This window comes from Artemia sp. Qi Xiang Cuo, chromosome 16 (assembly GCF_049724085.1).
Source record: "Artemia sp. Qi Xiang Cuo chromosome 16, ASM4972408v1, whole genome shotgun sequence".
NCBI lineage: Eukaryota > Metazoa > Arthropoda > Branchiopoda > Anostraca > Artemiidae > Artemia > Artemia sp. Qi Xiang Cuo.
The window spans coordinates 17,038,121-17,060,484 of record NC_142809.1 but is presented as its reverse complement, the minus strand read 5'-3'; the positions used below and the strand labels follow the sequence as shown (position 1 = coordinate 17,060,484).

At 35.1% G+C, this 22,364-nt stretch overlaps 1 protein-coding gene across 4 annotated transcripts in view; it reads right to left on the bottom strand.

Moving 5' to 3' along the window:
• LOC148942634 (lachesin-like) overlaps positions 1 to 22,364 on the bottom strand; it is a 582,410-nt gene that overhangs the window by 226,792 nt on the left and 333,254 nt on the right. For all 4 annotated transcript variants that reach the window (XM_089102786.1, XM_089102787.1, XM_089102789.1 and 1 more), the window contains one exon: positions 16,149 to 16,233. In XM_089102786.1, the coding sequence (XP_088958912.1) occupies positions 16,149 to 16,233 (85 nt within the window). The remainder of the gene's footprint in view (positions 1 to 16,148; positions 16,234 to 22,364) is intronic.

Genomic DNA, 22,364 nt, shown 5'->3' with positions numbered 1-22,364 from the left:
AAAAGTTTTACTTTTAAGCCCTAAGATGTCTCGGTGCCACCCAAGGATAAACATTATTAAATAATTATTAAAAAAATCCCTGTGGTAACCCTGGTAAAGATCATCTTAATAATGTTACCTGCTGCACATGCGGAAGGTAGTCTATGTCTTATTTCGTCAGTGGTTTTTGGGCCTTTCATTACGGTGCACGGTTTCTACTACGGTTTATGGTAAGTTAAAACTTTAATGAGTTAGAGACTACCCCTCCCCTCCCTTATAAAAGCAATTTTGACTCGGAGTAGTCTTTTCCATTTATATGTCATTCTACTACTGACTTGACTGGGGAAAGAAAAACTCAACTTCATTTTTCTCTATAGTTCCGTTCTTTACTTGAAAATAACGTTTAGAGTAAACGTATTCAATCATATTGTTTTTTTTTATACTATTAGAATGTAAATATGCACTATACAATCTTAAACAAGGGCTTACACTTAAAGCCCAAGATTATAATTCAATTTTGTCCGGATTTACTTTGTCATAAACACAACAACGCAAGGCACTTGGTAATATTTCACATGTGGAACTAGTTGAATGTCAAGTTTTCCCAAGCAAAAAAATTAAAATTCTTTAAAGAAACTAAGCAATTAAAATTTATAATTCAACATTTTATCTTCGTTTTGACCACATTAATTGGAAAATAAAATAGAGAATTCAAAATGAGCATAATCATCCCTTTTGTTTTTTTGCTTTGCTTTTTGTACACTATTTGAATGCAAGTATGCACGTTACATTTTTTTTTAAATCACGTTTTGCACTTTGAGTAAAAGATTAGATTTCAATTTTGTCCGGCTTTACTTTTTCATAAGCACAACAACACAAGGCACGTATATTTTACACGTGGAACTAGTTGAATGTCAAATTTTTCAGGGCAGAAATTAAAGTTCTTTGAAAAATTTAAGGATTAAAATTTACAAGACTAATTGTTCATCTTCGTTTTGTTAACATTAAATAGAAAATGAAATAGAAAGCTCAAAATAAGCGCATTCACCCTTTTTTTTGCTTTTTTTTACACTATTTGAATGCAATCATGCACTTCACATTCTTTTTTAATCAGGACTTTCACTTTGAGCAGAAGCTTAGAATTCAATTTTATCCAGCTTTACTTTGTCACAAACACAACAGCGAAAGACACTAGGTAATATTTCACATGTGGAACTAGTTTAATGTCAAATTTCCTGAGAAAGAAATTAAAATTCTGTAAAGAATTTAAGGATTTAAAATTTTCAAGTATAATAGTTCATCTTTGTTTTGATTACATTAAATAGAAAATGAAATAGAAAATTCAAAATAAGCGTGCTCACCTTCTTTGTTCTTTGCTCTTTTTTGTACACTATTTGAATGCAAGTATGCGGTTTACATTTTTTTAAATCAGGGCTTGCACTTTGAGTTGAAGCTTAGAATTCAATTTTCTCCGGCTTTACTTTGTCATAAACACAACAACGCAAAGCGCTTGGCAATATTTTACAAGTGGAATCAGTTGAATGTCAACTTTCCCCAGGAAAAATTAAAATTCCTTTCCAGAGAGTTAGACTAGGAGTCAGATATAATTTTCCTCTGTCTCGATTACACCCTTCTAACAATGTGGCTATGAAGCATATCTTTGAAATTTAGGTAGGAAAGATTTATTTGTTGAAATTACTTCATGAGGTCTCAAAATAGGAAAAATAAAATAAATCTATTTAAAGATTTCTCTATTGCAAGTAATGACATTTCATGGGGAAGGATTGAGAAATTATACTAGGGAAGATGGGATAATTTCATCACAATTTGGAGCATGAAGAAAAGTAAAGTCATGACGTACTTGAAAGTTAAACTATTTATTTATTTAATCAACAAATATCAGTGATATATTGACATTTTTTATGGCTTCTTTCAACTTTTCACAGGGCTTCGTCACTGCTCACTCGACAAAAAACCAATCTTTATTGGCTAAAAATTTTTGTTTGGACTCCAGTCGAAATATAGCCGTAGCGTATTCGAACGCTGCTTTTAAATGAAAATAAAAAAAATGTTTTTTTTCAGCTGAAAGTAAGGAGCAACATTAAACTCAAAACGAAAAGAAATTATCCCGTATGTGAGGGGGTCCCCCCTCTCGATACCTTGCTCTTTATGCTATAGTTGTTTTAGCACTGTTAAAATAGCTTCTTATTCTACTTATTTTAGTTTCAGGTATCGTTCTTAAAAAATGGGACAAACTGTCAAACTTTAGGTTTTGAATTAATACCCTTAGAGTTTTTGGACACACCCAGGATGATATATCCCCCCCCCCACATTCCAAATAATACATCCCGTCTGATAAAAATCTCCTATTACATAATTTACAACCCTTGCCTCGGGGTTGTGTGTGTGTGTGTGTGTGTGTGTGTGAGAGAGGGGGGGGGGGTCAGGTCAACTCTGAAGCGTAGATATTAAGCCTGTTGACTATTTTGACCCGAGTTTTCTATCTCAAAATTTGATCACCATTGAGAAGAGGGAGCATCTTAAAAGGGTGAGGGGGGCTCGTTGCCGTTTGACCACTTTGCAATAACCCCCTTAACATGTCCTGAAAGTTTCAACTTAATACCCTCAGTCATCTTTGAGATATTGCTAATACCCCCTTTTGAAAGCCATCATACACGTAGTGTATTTCGATTTTGTTCAATGCCCCTCTCAACATTGTCTGAAGTTATACCTTATTCTATAAGGTGAAATTTTAACCTTAAGTTTTTTTGAAGGCCCAGGACCAAACATGCCCCTTTTCCCAATAACAAGCCCCATATGCAAATAACGGGGGACTTGCATATCTTACAACAACTTGCTTCAGGGGTTCTGAGGGGTCATTGCATCCATGGAGGCATAGTTATTTGACTTTTAGGCTGTCTTAAAAATATTAATATTTAAAATTTTGATTAGATGTTTTGGGAAAGAATGCGGCTATAAAGGGCATGGGAGGGGCGCTGGATGCTTTCTGATTGCTTTTGACTTTTAAAACTGGTTCTAGAACTATCAATTTCCAATTTAATAAGCCCCTTCCAAAGCTTCTACGATCCACCCTTCCATATGAAGTGGCTCTGGGAGAAAAAAAAAATTATATATTGAAGCCTTTACTATTGGCACTAAAGGCTCTTTACTATTGGCAACGCTAAAATGTTTCCTTTGACAAAAGAGACCGCTCCACAAAAAAGTGCCATTTTCTGAAATTTCGTGCTGCAAAGAGTGACTCAAAAAAGTGCCAAACGCCTTGGTATGCAAATTCTAGCGCTAGTTTCTAGACATTCTACAAACATAGAGAAATACAAGGGTCAGTTTAATGAAACTAGTTTTGCATTATATTGCATAATGTGCAAAGCACTAATTTTTGTTCGTTTTAAGTTTCATATTGTTCTCTACTCCCGCTAGAAAAACTTTTTTTTTCAAATCACTACGATACTTCATGACCGTGCGCAATTAAGTGTTTGCCAAATAGTTTGCGATGAAACCTCAAAAATAAAAAATTTAATAAAAAGGTGAACATTTAGACCTTCTTAGGGAGGATTGGGCCCGAAGGCCTCCTTCTGTCCGTGGCTAACATGGCATATGTTTCTATACGGTAGTAAGATCGAATCCTCTAATAAGACAAACTTGTTACAATAAAGGGGAAAAAACCAAAATCCTCACGAGCTTTTTCCGACATAATGTTCCTGATCAGAGATAAAAGGCTAATCAGTTTGTAATTTTCTAGCAATCTTCCATTACAAATCTGTTTCACTAAGAAAACAGGGAAGCAATTTGTTCCAAGTGCTCTAGCCCTAATCCGAAAAAAAGGGTAAACAACTTTTTAAGCCTACACTCTTGGTAAAGCCTTTCATTACCTACAAAACATTGTTGTTCTTTATAGTTAATCCTTAGTAATTCGCAACCTGGAGAAAAAAATACCCTCCCCCTATCTTTTCCTTAGTTGCTTGCTAATGAAAATGACTTTTAAACTATAATTAGTCCTTGAAAGGTAAAAAAAAATTAACGTGGCTTTAACTTTTTGCTGGTGCGGTTTAAAAACACTTCCCTAATTAGTAATCCAGGGTCTATCAGACCCTGTTATATTGGGTATATCAACAATCTGTTTATCAGACCAAACCAATTACTTTTTCACAGGAAACGTAATTATAGTCGTACCAATTCACAAAAATGTAGAATTTTTTAATGCAGATGTAAAAAAGTATTTTTCAAAGGGGGGAGGGTATTTTCTATTTTACGATCTTTTAAATGAATACGGCAAAGGAGGTACAATTCAAAATCTAAGCAAGGAAATCACCCCCATAACTTTCTCCCTTATTCTCCCCTCTCCCCCCAAATAGACTTCCCTGAGCATGTGCATTTTGCCTTTTTCTTCATATCTGGGACATCATGATCATAGTAAACCTTTTTACTGAAAATTATGGGTCTAATACACTACACAACAAAACATACTAAAAAACAGTTAAATTCAATATATTTTTTAACTAATAGAATAGAGGTCTTGATAATTAACAGAAAAACTATCTTGGGAAAAGGAAACAGCGCCCCCCATCCCATACCCACAGCTATACCGAGTCAAATTATTTCGAGTGGGTCCTTTTACTGGCCCTTCCCTCCAAAATTCGAAGATTTTTGCTGTTATCGCTATAATCTTTTTATGTTTACCAGAGTGTTTGTCAGTTCCTGACAACTTACCCGTTATTTCTGACTCTCCCCTTCGACATCTCAATACAAAAATGTTATGGGGAACGTGCCTGGTCATATTTTTCCCTGGTGCGGCCCAGGGACACCATTTAGTAGGGACAGGAAAACGATACTGTATTTGATATTTTAACAAAAAAAATACTCCCCCCCCACTAGATTTTTGAATGTCTCAATTTCGTATCATTACACAAAAAGATCGAAAACATCCTTGATGCCACTTAGATTTTCGTGAATTGGCAGCACAATTGTCAATTTACATGACACAACTGGCCCCATGTTGATTTGTTACTTAGTTCCAATTCTTCTACTGGACTAAATATGAGTATCGGTATGGCAAACTAAATGGTGATTGAACAATAACGTTCTTTCTTCTCTTTGCAATTCAAAATACAGTCCATAATCTCAGCAATGAAAAGGAATATCAGTAATAACAAGTATTGCTTTGAATTAAAGAAAAAACAATGAAGCGCTTTATGGATGAAAAAGTATCTCTATCGGAATGGGAGACGAGGGTGCATTGAATCATGGTTTTAGATAAGATAAGAATAATACTGATGTCCAGAGGGCTATCACAAGCTCTAGGAGAACAGATTTCGCTTCATGCGAGAAAAACCATAAAACCTGGAACATTAGCTAAATAAATTAAAAAATAATAAATATAACATACAGAAAAAATAAAAGTAAAAAATTAATAAACAAGCCTTATAAAGCAAAGCGGTCGGTACCAGGGCCGTATCCAGGATTTTTGTTCAGGGAGGGTTTTACTAATTTTTGACTTTTTTTTTGGGGGGCGGGTTACTAATTTTTGACTCAGTTTTCGACTAATTTTACTGATTTTTACCTAGGTTTTACTAATTTTCGTCTTATTTTCGAGTCGGTCAAAAAATTTCGGGGGGGGGGGGGTTCAAACCGGGTAACCCCCCCCCCCCCCTGGATACGGCCTTGGTCGGTACACTGGAGTTGCAAACTTATATTCTTCGGGCCAAGAAATCAAGTCCAAGTGTTGTTGATTGTTTAGTTTGGGATAGGGGTCAGCAATGTGACGCTGTAAGTTCAGCCAGAATCGACCTATGTCCAAATTGGTACCAGGAAAAATTTATGGGGGAGACATAGAATACTTAGGAAAATTTGCCCCCAACCATGCATAGTACTACTTGACGAAGGCTGATAAACGGGATATCGAGACCAGCGTTATGCTTACCGTTGTTCCATCGTCCGAAAATGTTTACTTTTAAATTATTAATTGAATAGTTGACACATAAGTAAGCACAATATCCAATATTTTGAAATGGCACCGTCCAAAAATTTAACAAAATAAACATTAAATATGAGATTTTGTTCGGAGGGGGGGGGAGGATGTTTTCAAAAAAACTTTCCGAAACACATCAAAAGTTTGTTTATATGTATTTTGCCGCTTTTTTACGAGTCTTAACTATGGGGGAGGAGGGCTCAAACCCAGTAATCCCTTCCTTTCTGGATATGTTGTTGAGATTTGTTTGGCAAGACATCAACAAGAAGAAAACAGAAGGACCAAACGGTTATGTCTTTCTCTTTTCTATGTCATAACCTATTTAACAAACATTGCTGAAAAATACTCAAGAGAGTGGAAAAACTATTTTATTTGTAACCATATCAATTCAAATAACATCCCCTCCCCCCACCAAAAAAAGAATAGATTGTCAAGGAAAATGATGAGCCTGATTTATTTCTCGATTTTTTTAATCCATGTTGGCAAAAAAATGGGAAAAATTATGCTTTTTCCCCTTTTCTATCGTTATAAAAATTATAAATTGAACTTCATTGAAAACAATATGTATTTTAAACAGGTTAGTTTTCTAAGGAACATATCCAGGATTACTTTTAGGGGGAGGGGTGGAATGGAGCTGAAGCCCCATAACGCTTTTCACTCTAGATACGGCCTTGAGTTTTATTTAAGTAAACATCCATTTTTATTTTGCTTTCGCTTTGAAATCACTTAAAATATATATTGCTATCAGTAAAGCGCGAATAACATTCGCGCAATAATTGGGATAAAAGGACTTCCCAGTGCATATATCTAATAATTTCTGTTCATTTTAAGTTTGAGTTGAGTATCAGTCTTATTTTGGAACATTATAAGCTCATTATTGGTTTTATTTTTTATAAAGTCTAATATCTAGTTCTTTTGACTTTTAGTTCATTGTAATTTTAGCTATTTTTTTTTTTGCTACGTTTAAGACATATCTTCGCTCATTATATTTTGGAATTATTGCAATAGTAGCCGTAGTAGTTGAAGTATTCACATAGTGCCTTTTGGCGAGTTCAAAAGTTGCCTCAACGTACACTGAAAATTTCAACTTCATAATCTAAGTCGTTCCTAAGATATTGTTGGTATACTCTTTTGGAAATATGCATGTTCATAGCCTATTTTGATTCAGTTCAACATCCCTCTAAACACTCCCTGAAAACTTCTTAGCTTCTGCAGTATCAATAGCTGCAGTAGCATTAGAAGCAGTGTACATAGCTCCTTCGTTTCTTTTTGCATCTGTTTCTTTTTTTAAAAATAAAGATTAAAAAGAATGAAATTCATCACAAAATATTTTTCTTCTTTTTTTGTCTGATGTGGATCTGGATCAATTGATTTCAGCACCTCTGAAACTTTTATTATCATTTAGCATAAAATTATTTTATGTTCCTACAAAACCAAGAGTTTTAATGACAATAAAAAACTTTTACCGAAAAATCCAAAAAAACTGACTTTGCAAGTTTTGTTAGATGCAACATTTTTAAAACACAGGAAAAAATTAAACTGATATTACTCTCAACTTCTATTAACTATAAACTGCTTTGAAGTTACAAAAATAATTTCCTATAAAACCTGAAAAGAACAGCCAAGCACTGTTACACTTTCAAATAGGCAAAACCATTGTTTGAAATTTCTGCACAATACTTCAAAATCCCATGTATTTTTGTAGTTTTATAATTTTAAATACCCCCGAATATAGTGAGCCCAAAGGACATATATTCGAAAGCACTTTGTAGGCTATAAGCATAAAGTTAAGTAGCTCTGTTCCATTACGATTCCTCAGCTTGGAATTTGCTCATGGATAAGAACCAGCTATGCAAAATAGTCTTCAACTTAAGTCTTTGTACAAAAGACTTAAGTCGACTTAAGTAAGACTTTCTTTTGTAATCAAAAAGGGACAGGAACCCCTCTTACTTTCATCATAAAATACTGAAGTAGATTGGGAAACTAATTAAAAATACTTTCTATTTGTTTTAAACTGGGGAAGTTTCATTCTGTTTGGGAATATGGTAGCGTTTATAAGACTTCATTTTGGGTACGTGTTTCAGTGCTTATTTTCTCGGAAACTGCCAAGATGTAACTGGCAAACAACAGTAGGCTGCCGTCTTACCTCTGTTAAATAAAAAAAGGTTTTTAAATGCAATTAGACAGTGACATTACAAATTTGAAAGAACTTAAACTCTCCTATGTATGAGGGAAGGGGGAGACTGTCGCCTAAAAACCCTGTCCTTTACGCTAAATTTTGGCTGGTGCCCTTATTGAATCCTTTTAGAATGTGAAAGACATAGTCAGTTGATCATTGCTACTGTTTTATTGACCGATTGCCTTTAAAAGTATTTGGACCGAAAATTTTATTGTTTAATATCAATGCAATTCTATTTTTTTCCATTCTCGAGGCATTCTAAAAAAGAGTTATCCCATTGCTCTCGTATTAGAGCATTCATTTTTTAAATTTTTTTTTTTTTGGGGGGGGGAGTCTAAGTGTAGTGTAAAGTGCGGATGTTAGGGAGAGCCGGCAGCCCTATCAGATATGTTTTATGGGGGAAATTATAATCATTCAAAGTTTTATTTCGAAATTCACATCCCAGGTCAACCCTGAATGGGATGGAAAGAGTTTATAAGGAAGGATTAAAGGAAATTACAAAATCATGAGAGAGGGCAACAAGTGAAGTTCTACATAAATGGGGATGCAGTAGGGGGCGTGCGGGGCTGCGTCAGCCTCACGCAGCTTGGCGCTGGCATGAGTTGATAGTAGTAATTGGTTGCTACGAATATATCTTAGATCATACATCTTGCTGAAATCAGATTCTCACAAGGATTCCTAATCAGCATTTAATCACAACGGTCAGAAGACCAATCTACGTTTTTGACCGTTGTGACCGTTTTTTTTAGACTAAGATCCCCTCAAACTATAGACATAGCCTTTACGAAGCAGAGGCTTTTTGAGAGAAATTGGGATATATTGCCCCTTCTTGATATATGTGTCATACCAGGCATTTCGGCTTGTGTGATTGAAGGGCTGAAGGTGAAGCCCTTGCCTTCTTTGCCCTGCCAGTCCCCAGCCCAACTTGCCAAACTTTTCACCCAAAATGGTATACAAAGATTTTGAGCTTGCCGATTACAAGTATGAGGCTGATTTTGCACCATAGACGTCCAAAACCGAAACACTAGGAATAAATTACACAAATGATGTTTAATTTCCAGCAAAATATTTTTTAAATGGATTTTGACCTTACTCATTATAAATCTAAGGCTAAAAAGAATACAGACATCAAAAATCTAAACATGTTTAGCAAATATTTTACCAATAAACTTACAAACTTCTACAATATTTCGTTTGGAAGTAATCCATAAATTTAAAGGTCTTTTTTTTATCTTTTTGAATGTCTTCTTAAGTCAGTCATATATGGATATTAGGGAACTGGTAAATAATGAAACACATCTTCCATATTTCAAAACCTTGAAACTGGGTCGGAAGATTCTCCAGTAATGCCATATAGAGGGAGAAGGGAGTTAATTGCCCTCCTTAGATGAATATTTAAAAATTCACACATTATTGAGGTCAAAGTCATAGAAGCATCTTCAATATGTGTGATCTTAAGGTCCTAAGTAGGAAGAACCCATCCTCCAACACCACAGTAATTTCTATTTGTAACTTTTTATTTTATTCTAAGAACGAACCCTTTATGAATAAAAACTATTTTTTTAATCACATAAGTAGATAACACTGTTATAAACAATATATAATTAGCCTCAAGCGACTAAAAATACATCGAGGTTAATCTTTTGCAAGTCTCTCGAAACTAGGAACAGCCAACAATCGTTGTCGCCTACAGTCTGTGCCTCCTAGTACCTTATTATTCCAAAAAATTTTCCCGAAGAATTTCTTTCTAACATCATTATTTTACTATAAAATTGTTCTTGCAGTTTGTCCGGCGTGCCCCTTCTATCTTGATTAAATAAAAAAAAACTATTTTTTTCAACTGAAAGTAATGAGCAACATTAAAACTTAAAACAAACAGAAATTATTATGTATAAACAGAAAGCAGGGCGTCCCCGTCTGGGGTGAGAGGACGTCATAAAGAAAGATTTAAAGGAAATAGGAACTTCGTGGGCGGGTGTAAAAAGGGAAGCTTTGAAAAGATTGGGATGGAAGAGGAGCGTGCGTAGCTGTATTGGCCTCAGGCGGCGTGGTTCTGCGGTGAGTTGTTAGTAGTAATAGTAGTAGTAATAGTAGTACGAGGGGGTTCGCTCCCTAGTCAATACCTCGCTCTTTACGCTAAAGTTCGAATCTTGTTCTATTCTTTAAGAATGACCCCTGAATCACAAAGGCCGTTTAATTAGAATAGCTAGCTCTTTTGAAAGAACCAAAAAAAAAAAGTGTAAAGAGCGATGTATTGAATAGGGGGCACACCCCCCCCCCCATATGCGGAACTTTGAGGGGTAACTTAATGCGAGGACACCTAAAAGCAATTTCAAATTGCGCTATTGAATATGATTGAAAATTACCAGTGCTTGAAACTTGAAATAAAAGTAAGCATTTTTATAGCTCGAATCTGTCAGATTTAGCTGCAAATCTCAAATGCCCATTAATTTTGATTGAAGTATTTTATTTACTGTTGTGAAAATAAAAGGTCTTCTTGCCAATGCTATTTTCTATCCTACACCATAATCTCCGAGGCTCAGATGCTCAAACACCTTTTTAATGAATCTAGACAATTGGAGATCAAGAGAGCAAGTGCTACTGAAGGACACATGTAATTTAGAAAAGTCTAACAGAGATAAAACAAAAATAAGAACGCAATTGAAGGAAGAACTTTCTTTGAAAAAATCTGTTATGTTATCTGTGTTACAACACAGTCATTTCTGTGTTGTTAGTCGGCTTTTATTTTGTCAGATCTAGTAAAGAGCGAACCCAAGAGAATCAGGCAGCGGAGCCACTTAAGCCTATCATCATATCCTATAGTTTTAAACAATCTTGCACATGAATATGCAGTTTTTGTCAAAAATAGTAAGAAACGAACGAATCACGTTTTCCGTTTTTCCGTTCTCCTGCTTTATTCATGCTGTGGAACAGGTGCCCTTTTAGGTTACCGGTGCCGAGTTGTTTCTCGCTTTTGCCTTACTTGGGTAAGCTGGAGTTACACAAGGTGCAGCAAAATTGACATATCAAAAAGAGAGGTTTAGTTTGGAAACAAAAATGATAAGCATCGGAATATTAATCTAGCTGTTTATCTTTTTTAAGTGTAACAGATCCAGATTTTATCTCCCACCAAATAGATGAATATTTTGCCAAAATAGATTTGATCAAGTGATTTTGCTTAATTAGGTTGAACAAGTCTCTAATGCAAGACAAGAAGAGGGCAAGTTAAAGGGCTTTATTACCTTTTTATTTTAATTTTGTGTTCCTTAACAGGATGATCTGTAGAAGCCAAAAAAAATGCCATTGATTGAACTTGTCTCTTTTTTTAGTTTGACAATGAGTGTGTTGTGAATGTATAGATTTAATTTAGTAAAACTCTTCCTAGGATTAGTATACATCTTTCAAATAAGCCTAAATATACAGTTTTAAAAAGGTCCATACTTACTGAAAAATTGTGCATATTGGTGGGACCTCAAGAAAATTGAAAATCTCTGCTATGTTGTATCTCGAGTTAATAAAACAATAAAACAAGTTTTTTCAATTGAAAGTAAGGAGCAACATTAAAACAAAAACGAACAGATACTATTCCCCACATGCAATAGTTGCCCCCTCGTCAATACCTTTCTCTTCACGCTAAAGTTCTTAGCCCTTTTAAAAAAGCTTCCTATTCTAATTAAATAACACTTACGGTATGTTTCAAGGAGTCGTTCTTAAAAAATTGGGGAACCTAAAAACTGTCAAACTTTAGCGTAAAGAGCATGGTATTGAGGATTGGGGAAATTTTTCATATACGGAATCGTTTCTGTTCGTTTTGAGCTTTAATGTTGCTCCTTGCTTTCAGTTGAAAAAACTTCTTTTTTTTATTTAAGTTCTGATCGTTTTTTGAATAATGCCGGTAAATGTGGCTCACCCCCTATGAAAAATTCCCTTCCCTCACGGGGGACTCCTCCGTTAAAAATTTCAACTATGAAAAATCCACCCCCCCCCCCCCGTTATATTTCCTTCAGAACAATTCCATCCTCGCTGAAAATCCCCCCCGGTGCTTGTATGATATACGCCCTACATGTTATTCTAATATGTTTCTCTGACCCTCAATCATGATATAATATACTAAAGTATGATAAAGATATAATACTTTAGAAACACACTTGGCGTATATATTTGCACATTATGGGGGTGGGGTAAAGTATAGCGGGCCTGCATGACTAATGTGTTAGGTACAATTATTCTGCATGTTATATAGTAAGAATTGTTTCCTAACTTCACACTGTCCAAATACTTTACCCCCTCCTAATGTGCAAATACATATCCCAGATTATATATTTTCCGCCTATTCTGTCACTTCTTTTTGTCTTGCCTCACGCTAAACTGGAAGAAATTAACGAAAAAACCGGTTCTATAATGCGTCAATGAATGAACAACTTGAGTGGTACGGTTTTTTTTTTATAAAAGTACCTCCCCCGCTCCGTAAAATTTCTTGCAGACAATTTATCCTGAAAAATTATCCTTTGCATGCTTTATTTGAAAAAAGACTTAAGCTCTCTAATCGTTTTCCGATCACTCCGGAATCGAACAGGTCGTTACCACGAACTGTTTTATTTATTTTATAACTAGAAAACTGCACGACGATGTTTTCTTATATAAGTAATTTTGTCATGTGGATTTTACCCAGCCGTACTGGGTCAAAAGGGTGTTTTCACTTTTTGGCTTAAACACTAACAGTATCAAGGACAGTGAAATTGAATCTGATTCCTAGGATCGGTTAATTTGAAAATTAGGTAACGATATAGGCCTATATCTTAAAAATTGGAAAACATTGGGAAATCCATTTTCAATGAAAATACCTTCATATGCAGGTTTTGGTAGCAGGACCTGCCAAACATTCCTTTAAAAGTTAAGTCGTACTTTGGAAATCAACTGACTGTTAATGTTTGAATTTTTACCAAAAAAAAGCGTCTTCAGATTTATCTAATTGGCTTTGTTTATTTATTTTTACGGTTCAATGTGGTAACGCTGACGAAATATGACATTTCTTCTTCTTCTTCATATGTTTAGAGTCTCTAGTTGAGGTCAATAAGTGAGGGGAGGGGATCAATTCCTCTCGTCATTTTCCCTCAAATTCTTTTACTGATAATTATAGGGAATTTTGATTTAAATTCAGATGATAACTGTAAGCATTTAGACTATGTGCTCAAAATAACAGTGTTTCTTTGGGATCTTTAATAAGCTTTACTGTTTTCCTCCAATAATCGAAGGATAGGAAACAGTTTTTGAGGACGTATACTACCCTAATAACTTCATAATTTTGCAAAAAAAAAATCTTCAAAAATTGCGGGATTTAGGTTTGAAAAAATAAATCTAAAATGGGCTCAGATAACAAACTTGTGTTTATTTTGACACCCTTTTCGCTTTTAGTTTTTGGTTGTGATGAGAGAAGTAAAATGTCAGGTAACTAAATCGTACATCTGTATTTTCGTTTTTTGAAAATGGAAAAACGCAAAACAAAACTGAAAATAGTCAACCAGCCAAATTAGCTCGATATGTGTCTACCTTTCCTCATGATTAAAGTCATTTGCTTTTTTACTGAAAATGCTCCAGCCAACAAAATTTTACAATCATCCTTCCCTTCGCATTACTTCACATTAATTTATTTTGTCCACGATCCAAGTTTGATGTCCAAATTACTATCTCGTTTGTCTTGTGCCTACAATTTTCTCCCTTTTCTTAATTTTTGTAGTTCATCACTCGAAAAAGAAATAAAAAAAAGTAATATAAAAAATTACCCTTACATAAATAAGGACATGAAAGGTTTCTTGGTTTTATTGAATTTGCAAATTTAAAAAGAAAGAGATTATTTTTAAGCCAATTCACAAAAATGCCGGGAGGGAGTAAAGGATTTTTTTTTATATATATAATCAAAATAAGAAAAAAAAAGTATTTTCAAAATCAAGGTGGGAGGGGAAGTTTTTTAATGAAAATACCAAAAATGTGTTTTTAAAAATATCCTACAATTACCTCTTGTCATTACCTCCCCTAATTGTCATTCCTAGTGCTGACTTCGTGAAAAAACAAATAAAGAACACATTGTTTAAAGCTCAACAAAGCGATTTAGGCTATATCCCAGTCTATGTAAAGGATTTCTAAAATCTCAGTCAAGGATTTTTAATGAGATTATACTTACAATAAAGAGCGTAAAAATTAAAATGAAGGAATGTAAAAAATATAGCAAAAGAGTTTAGGATTTTTTTTTGACATTTTTTTAATTCGTTATTATAGTCCTCTTGTTTGGAATTTATTGCCTTCCACGAAATTTATTGCTTCCAAGAATAAATATGATTCTTCCAAGCTACACTGTAGAAAATAATTTCATAGATCGCACTACCTTACCATTTACTCAAAGGAAATGAAAATATAGCAAAATATAGGAAAATATAGAAAATAATATTGAAAATATAGAAAACGGGTATATTTTTCTTAATGAGATAATGGAAAAATGGCAATTTTTTTCCGCCAATAGTCATAAAATCCCAAATATTTCGGCTTCAAGTCCGAAAATGCCTGCCTTTACCAACAGTTTAGATGTAAGTTTCTTTGTTTTTATTTTGTTTTTGTATAGCTTTTGTGGGTTTTCATACTGGTTTTTCAACAAATGGTGCTTTTTCTCCCCTTTCCCTCTCATCCGTCTCCCGTTGAAATTGAGCTATTGCTCAACTCTGCCTTTAGAGCAGAATACAGCAAAATGGAAAAATCTACCTTTTACTTGAAAAAATGGTTGTTTTCTCAAGGATGGGAGGTACACATGAGTTCAACTGCCATCCTCATGAACATAATCCTCTAGGGTAATAAGACTTGCTTAAGTGTGAAAGATCATACTCAAATTAATACAACTTAACCACTTAGCCTAAAAAATCAGTAGGCTAAGTTTATCAATGGTCTGGATATAAGGTTTTCTTTTGTATTTATTTTATTTTTGTATAGCGTTTTTGTGTTTTTTACCTATGTCTTTATAGGTTTTGATTATTTTAAATTAGTTCAGTTTGTTCATTTTTTTTTGGATGAGCAGTTAATAAACTATAAAAACAAAATGAAAGCCCTTCACGTCACTTTTTATCATAAGCCTTCCTACTTCAATAGCCATAAGGTTTCTTATGATGATTATAGTTGCTTATGCATAAGTTGCTTATGATGGTTATGATGATTGTAGAAATCCTGATTGATTCGTGGATTTTGGCGTTAGCCCCTATGGCTCATTTTCATGAAAGAGAGAACTGAATGGAAGTCATTCATTAACATGCTGATACTCTTCAACGAATATATCTTTCATCCTCCCCTTCTTCATTTTCGCTGAACTTAACAAAGAGCTCTGGTTCAACTTTGCCTTGAGATCAGAGCAGAACTAAATGGAGAAATCTACTTTTTTGTTGAATAAATTGTTGTATTCTCAAGGCTCTGTGGGGAACGAGAACTCAACTGCCATCCCCATGAATAGGCCTTTAGTATAAAAGGGCTTGTTTAAGTGTTAAATGTCAAGCTCGGCGTAACCTGACTTAACTATTTGGCTTAGAAAATCAAGTACGTAGCCTACTGTGAAAGCTGCTTACCTTTGTGGAAATTGCACATTATCTTCTTGCTTCCAGGTCGGAGCCAAAACATATTAGGAGTTAATTTGTTGAGCAGCCCACTCTTGGTTGATATTGTTGTCAAAGTATTGTTCTCCGGTTTTTAGGAATTTTTTTTCTTTTTAACGGGATTAGTTTTTGATTTAGTTTAGTGTGAGCGTATTGAATAATTGTAATTCAATTGACCCGCTCGCCCTTTCACGCCCTTTCATTCACCTTTGTTGGAAAGCGAAGAACGAATACTGATTGTTTATTATTAAATATATATTTCTTCCTATACACGGTCTAGAAATCTAATTTTATATAATCCTACCTAATTTTATAAAATCAGTATCCTACTTGTATATCCAATTAGAAAAAAATTATAATATAGAAAATGACTTACCTAAGACGTCAATGCAACCAATTTGTTGCTTCATAGGTGACGTGTTGACCTGGCAAACGTAACAGCCTTGATCCGTCTCCTTTACCTGAAGAATTAATAAAAATTAGTATAGCTAACATTAAGGTAAAATAAGGAATAATCTGTGAATGATCCTACGTTGACGAAGGTAATTCACACCCATGCGGACAAAGTTAGGAGGCGAGTCATAAAACTCTATCTGGGCCTGACTTTGATTTAAGACTCCTGCCACATGATAGGTGGCGTAAAAAGAGTAGCGGCTTTACTCGTCAAGGTGGAAAAATCTGATACTATCTGGGGGAATCGGTAACGTTAAGAATTGGGGCTTATCTTGGGCCCCATAATTCCCAGACTGGTATTCGGGATACGATCCAGATTTCAAAAAGGCCTGAATTCTAGCCTAACTACCTTTATACTAAATGTATCAATGAGACGCAATTGTCACCATCAGAGATAAATTTTCAACGATACCTGATTCTTAAGAGGGATTTGATGTCCAAATAGAATGGATAGATAGTAAGCGAGGGTCAGGTCCTCTTTCCTACTTACACTTACTCTGAACCCAAATATGATTCTGATTTCAACGAGGTAGGTTGTATCCACCTTGTTACTGTAAATTTTGTTTTGTTATCCGTGATACAACACAATCGTTTCTGTCTTGTTATTAAATAAACAAAACAAGTTTTTTTAACTGAAAGTAAGGAGCGACATTAAAACTTAAAACGAACAGAAATTATTCCGTATATGAAAGGGGCTGTCCCCTCCTCAACGCCTCGCTCTTTACTCTAAAGTTTTTTATTTTTTAAAAAAAATAGTGTTGTGAAAAAGTCAAACTTTAGCGTAAAGAGCGAGGCGTTGAGGAGGGGAAAACCACTTTCACAGACGGAATAATTTATGTTCGTTTGAATTTTTGATATTGCTCCTTACTTTCAGTTAAAAAAAACTTGTTTTTTTTATTTAATTTCTGAACGTTTTTGAATAAATCTAGGTTTTGATCTTGGCTCACAGTACATGAATAATTAAAACAAATTTTTCATCTTAATTTACTTTTATTTGGTTAAATGGCTTTCTCGAAAGTTGTTCCATTTTATTTACGAACGTTTTTATTAGTAATAAATATACGTAACTTACGAATTAACTTACGTAACGAACTTCTATATTCATATATTTTTAATACATACATTAGGGGGTTCGCCCCCTAGTCAATACCTTGCTCTTTAAGCGAAAGTTCAAATTTTGTTCCAATTCTTTAAAAATGACCGCTTAATCACAAAGGCCGTTAATTAGAATAAATAGCTCTTATGAAAGTACTAAAAAATCTCTGGCTTAAAGAGTAAGGTATTGACTAGGGGTGAACCCAATCATATATGTAATATTTTCTGTTCGGTTAAAGTTTTGATGTTGCTGCTGTTGCAGTTGAAAAACTAGTTTTTTTATATTTAATTTCTGATCTTTTTTTAAATAATGCTGGGAAGTCCGGCGTCCCCTTCATAGCAATGTCCCTTCCCCCATGAAAAGTTCCTTCATGAAAAGATCCCCCAACATAACCCCCGACCCCAGGCACTTACGCTGGAATTTGTTTCGGGGGGGGGGGCAAATCCTTCAAACCCATTATTCTGTGAGAAAAATCAGAAAAATATGGGGAAATGAAAAAAATCGTGAGATTTCGGGGGGCGGGGGGGCCGGGCCTGGAGGCCCCCCTGCGTACGTCCCTGCCCGACCCCACCCCCACTACCAGGAAAAATCTCCCCTGAAAACGTCTGTACTGTATACTTCGCAATAACCAATACTATATGTTAACATTGGGTAAAGTTCATAACTTTCAGCCCTCCTCCCGGGAACTTCGGGGGATTAAGTCACCCTAAAAGACATACTTATAATATTTTCGAACATGCTGAACAAAATGGATATCTCAAAATTTTGATCAGGTGACTTTGGGAAAACAATGAGCGTGGGAGGGGGCTTAGTTGCCCTCCAATTTTTTGGTCATTTAAAAAGGGCACTAGAACTTTTAAGTTCCATTCCAATGAGCCCTCCCACGATATTCTAGGACCACTGGGTCGATACGATCACCCCTGGGAAAAAAATAAAAAAAAATAAACACGCACCCGTGATCTTTCTTCTGGCAAAAAATGGAAAATTCCACATTTTTGTAGATATGTGCTTGAAACCTCTACAGTAGGGTTCTCTGATACGCGGAATATGATGGTGTGATTTTCATTCAGGTTCTATAATTTTTAGGGGGTCTTTCCCCCTTTTTTCGAAAATCAGCCAAATTTTCTGAGGTGCTTAACTTTTGATGATTAAACTTGACGAAACTTATATATTTGAATTCAGCATTAAAATCCGATTCTTTTGATGTATCTATTTGTATCAAAATACTGTTTTCTAGAGTTTCGGTTACCGTTGAGCCGGGTCCCAATAACCAATACTATATGTTAACATTGGGTAAAGTTCATAGCTTTGAGCCCTCCTCCTTGGGGCTTCGAAGGATAAAGTCATCCCAAAAGACATAGTTATAATACTTTAGACCAAGCTGAACAAAATGGCTATCTCAAAATTTTGATCAGATGACTTTGGGAAAAAAATGAGCGTGGGAGGGGGCCTAGTTGCCCTCTATTTTTTTGGTCACTTAAAAAGGGCACTAGAACTTTTAATTTCCGTTCAAAGGAGCCCTCCCTCGATATTATAGGACCACTGGGTCGATACGATCACCCCTGAAAAAAAAACAAACAAAAAAACAAATAAACACGCATCCGTGATCTTTCTTCTGGCAAAAAATGGAAAATTCCACATTTTTGTAGATAGGAGCTTGAAACCTCTACAGTAGGATTCTCTGATACGCTGAATATGATGGTGTGATTTTCATTAAGGTTCTATAGCTTCTAGGGGGTCTTTCCCCCTTTTTTCGAAAATCAGCCAAATTTTCTCAGGCGCGTAACTTTTGATAGGTAAAATTAAACTTGATGAAACTTATATATTTGAAATCAGAAGTAAAATTTGATTCTTTTGATATATCTATTGGTATCAAAATTTCGTGTTTTACAGTTTCGGTTACCATTGAGCCGGGTCGCTCCTTAGTTACAGTTCGTTACCACGAACTGTTTGATTCGGCTTCCTCTCTAGGGCTAAGATAAAAGAAAGGTTGAGATGCCTAGGGCACGTTGTGCGGAAGAAGGATGACAGATTGCCGAAGATTGTTCTTTTGGAACAACCGTCTAGGGCTAAACGGAAAGCAGGTCGTCCTTGTCTGGGGTCGGAGGACGTCATAAAGAAAGATTTAAAGGAAATGGGAACTTCGTGGGAGGGTGTAAAAAGGGAGGCTTTGAATAGATTGGGATGGGGGAGGAGCGTGCGTAGCTGAGTTGGCCTCAGGCGGCTTGGTGCTGCGGTGAGTTGTTAGTAGTAGGTGGTTGGGGGTTGGATCTAGTATAGAAAGATTCCCAGGGAATCATGCAGCGAAGCCAACTTGTGTCTGTAAAGTGACGTGCGACTATTAGTGAAACTGAGCAAGTGTTATTATCTAATACTATTACCTGAGTGAGCCATAAAAGATCCTGATTCAAAAGAAGTACAACATGCCGATAAAGACGTGATTAGGGACACTAGCCCTATGGTCCCTGAAATTCGTAGATTCTAAAGTTACAGATGAGTATAATGTTAAAGCTCTAATGTGTCCACCTGTCTAATAAATGTGTATATTTTAATGCAAGTGAGTATGTTTTAATCAGTTTCCTAGAAAAAAAGTGGAAACATACGGCGGAAGATTTATTTATTCAAAACTAATAGAAATTATTATAAGTTACCAAACTAATAAATAATTTTTCCGCTGCAGCAAAATGTAGCCAGCTTGCAAATTCAAGTGCTTTATTTCCCGATTACCTTTCAAATCGTATTCCATGCTATAAAAACTAAGCAGAAAATGATTATTTTTCTTTTTGGCTAATTATCGGCTCCCTAGGTTGATCTTTGGAGAAAGAGGCAGGAAGAGGAGAAAGAGGTCCTTAAACTAGACTGAATGATCTCTGGTCTCTGGTATAAGATTAAATAAAGAGAAACACGTTTTTTCAACTGAAGGCAAGGAGCAACAGTATTACTTAAAACGAAAAGAATATTATTCCGTGTGTGAGGTGGCTGTCCCGTCCTCAACCCTCACTCTTTACAACAAAGTCTTAAAATTCTTTAGAAATACTTATGATTTCAATTCAAATGGACCCTCACCCGATCTTCTAGAACTATTGGGTCGATACAGTCACCCCAGGAAAAAAACGCATGTGTGATATTTGTTGTGGAAAAAAACGCAAGTTTTTGTAAATTAGAAAATTTTTAGCAATTTTTGTAAATAAGAGCATGGAACCTTTACAGTAAGGTTCTTTCATATGCTGAAACTGAATGTGGGATTTCAAACAGTTCGTAGTAACGAACTGTAAGTAAGGAGCGACCCGGCTCAATAGCAACCGATACTCTAAGAAACAGAATTTGATACATATACATACATCTAAAGAATTGGATTTTTATGCTTATTTAAAACATATAAGTTTAGTCTTACTCATCTACTTTAGTCTTACCCATCAAAAGTTACAAGCCTGAGAAAATTTGCCTTATTTTCAAAAAAGAGGGAAATTCCCCCTAAAAGTCACAGAAACCTAATAAAAATAACACTATCAGATTCAGCGTATCAGAGAACCCTACTGTAGAAGATTCAAGCTCCTATCTGCAAAAATGTGGATTTTTGTATTTTTTTGCCAGAAGAAAGATCACGGATGCGTGTTTATTTGTTTATTTTGTTTGTTTTTTCCCAGGGGTGATAGTATCGATCCAGTGGTCCTAGGATGTCGTGAGAGGACTCATTCAAATATAAATTAAAAGTTCTAGTGCCCTTTTTAAGTGATCGGAAAATTGGAGGGCAACTAGGCCCCTTCCCACGCTCATTTTTTCCCCAAAGTCACCGGATCAAATTTTAAGATAGCCATTTTGCTCAGCATAGTCGAAATATTTAATAACTATGTTTTTGAGGATGACTTAATCCCCCCCAGTCCCCGAAGGAAGGGCTGCAAGTTATGAACTTTGCTCATTGTTTATAAATAGTTTTTTTTTCTGTTGGTGGTGGGGGGAGGGGGGTTGTTAGGGCAGGGAGTTAAGTGGGAGGATCTTTCCATGAAGTTGAAAAATAAATTTTTTCAACTGAAAGTAAGAAGCAACGTTAAAACTTAAAACGAACATAAATTAATAGGTATATGAGGGGGTTCACTCCATCGTCAATACCTCGCTCTTTATGCCATACGCTCTTTAAGTATTTTTGGACTATCAAAAGAGCTATTTATTTTAATTAAACGGTCTTTGTGATTCAGGGGTCATTCTCAAAGAATTGGAACAAAATTCGAACTTTAGCGTAAAAAGCGAGGTAGCGATGAGGGGCGAACTTCCTCATATACGTAATAAGTTCTGTTCGTTTTAATTCTTAATGTTGCTCCTTACTTTCAGCTGAAAAAATTGTTTTTTTTTATTTAATTTCCTTTGAGATTGAGTTGACTCTTTTGGGGTGTTTTCCTCTTTTTTCGAAAATCAAGCAAATTTTCTCAGGCTCGTAACTCTTGATGGGTAACATTAAACTTAAAGAATTTTATATATTTGGAATAAACTAAAATACGCCTTTTTTTATATATTTATTGTTAACAAAATTTCGTTTTTGAGTTTTGGTTACTAATTCAGCTTTTTATCGTCTACAACCGTTCATAGTTAGAAATTGTGTGTATATTTTGCTGCTTTGATATTTTCATGTTATATTGATGAATATGGTATTTTTTTAAAGTAGCACTTCCAATGGAGAAATGTTTCCGCGCCAAAATCTAAATAGCCTTTGCGTATTTTTTCGGCTATTTTTTATTGGTCATGGGTTCAAGACGGATTCACAAGATGATGAAAATTTAAAAAGACTTATAAATCCGGTATTGTATAGTGTCTTAGTGTAAAAAAAAGCCTAGAATAGATTAATGGATTCTTTAAAATACCAAGGACATTAAAATACAAACCCTTTAGTAGTAAGAGAGGTGCTGATCCCAGTCCTACATTTCAGTCCTACGCCTGAGGCATGAATATACAGTGTAGTTTAACCGGTACATTGGCTTACCAGGGTCAGTCACCTACTTGATTAGCAGGTTTTTTTTTTAAACTTGGCTAATAGGTTTTTAAACCTAT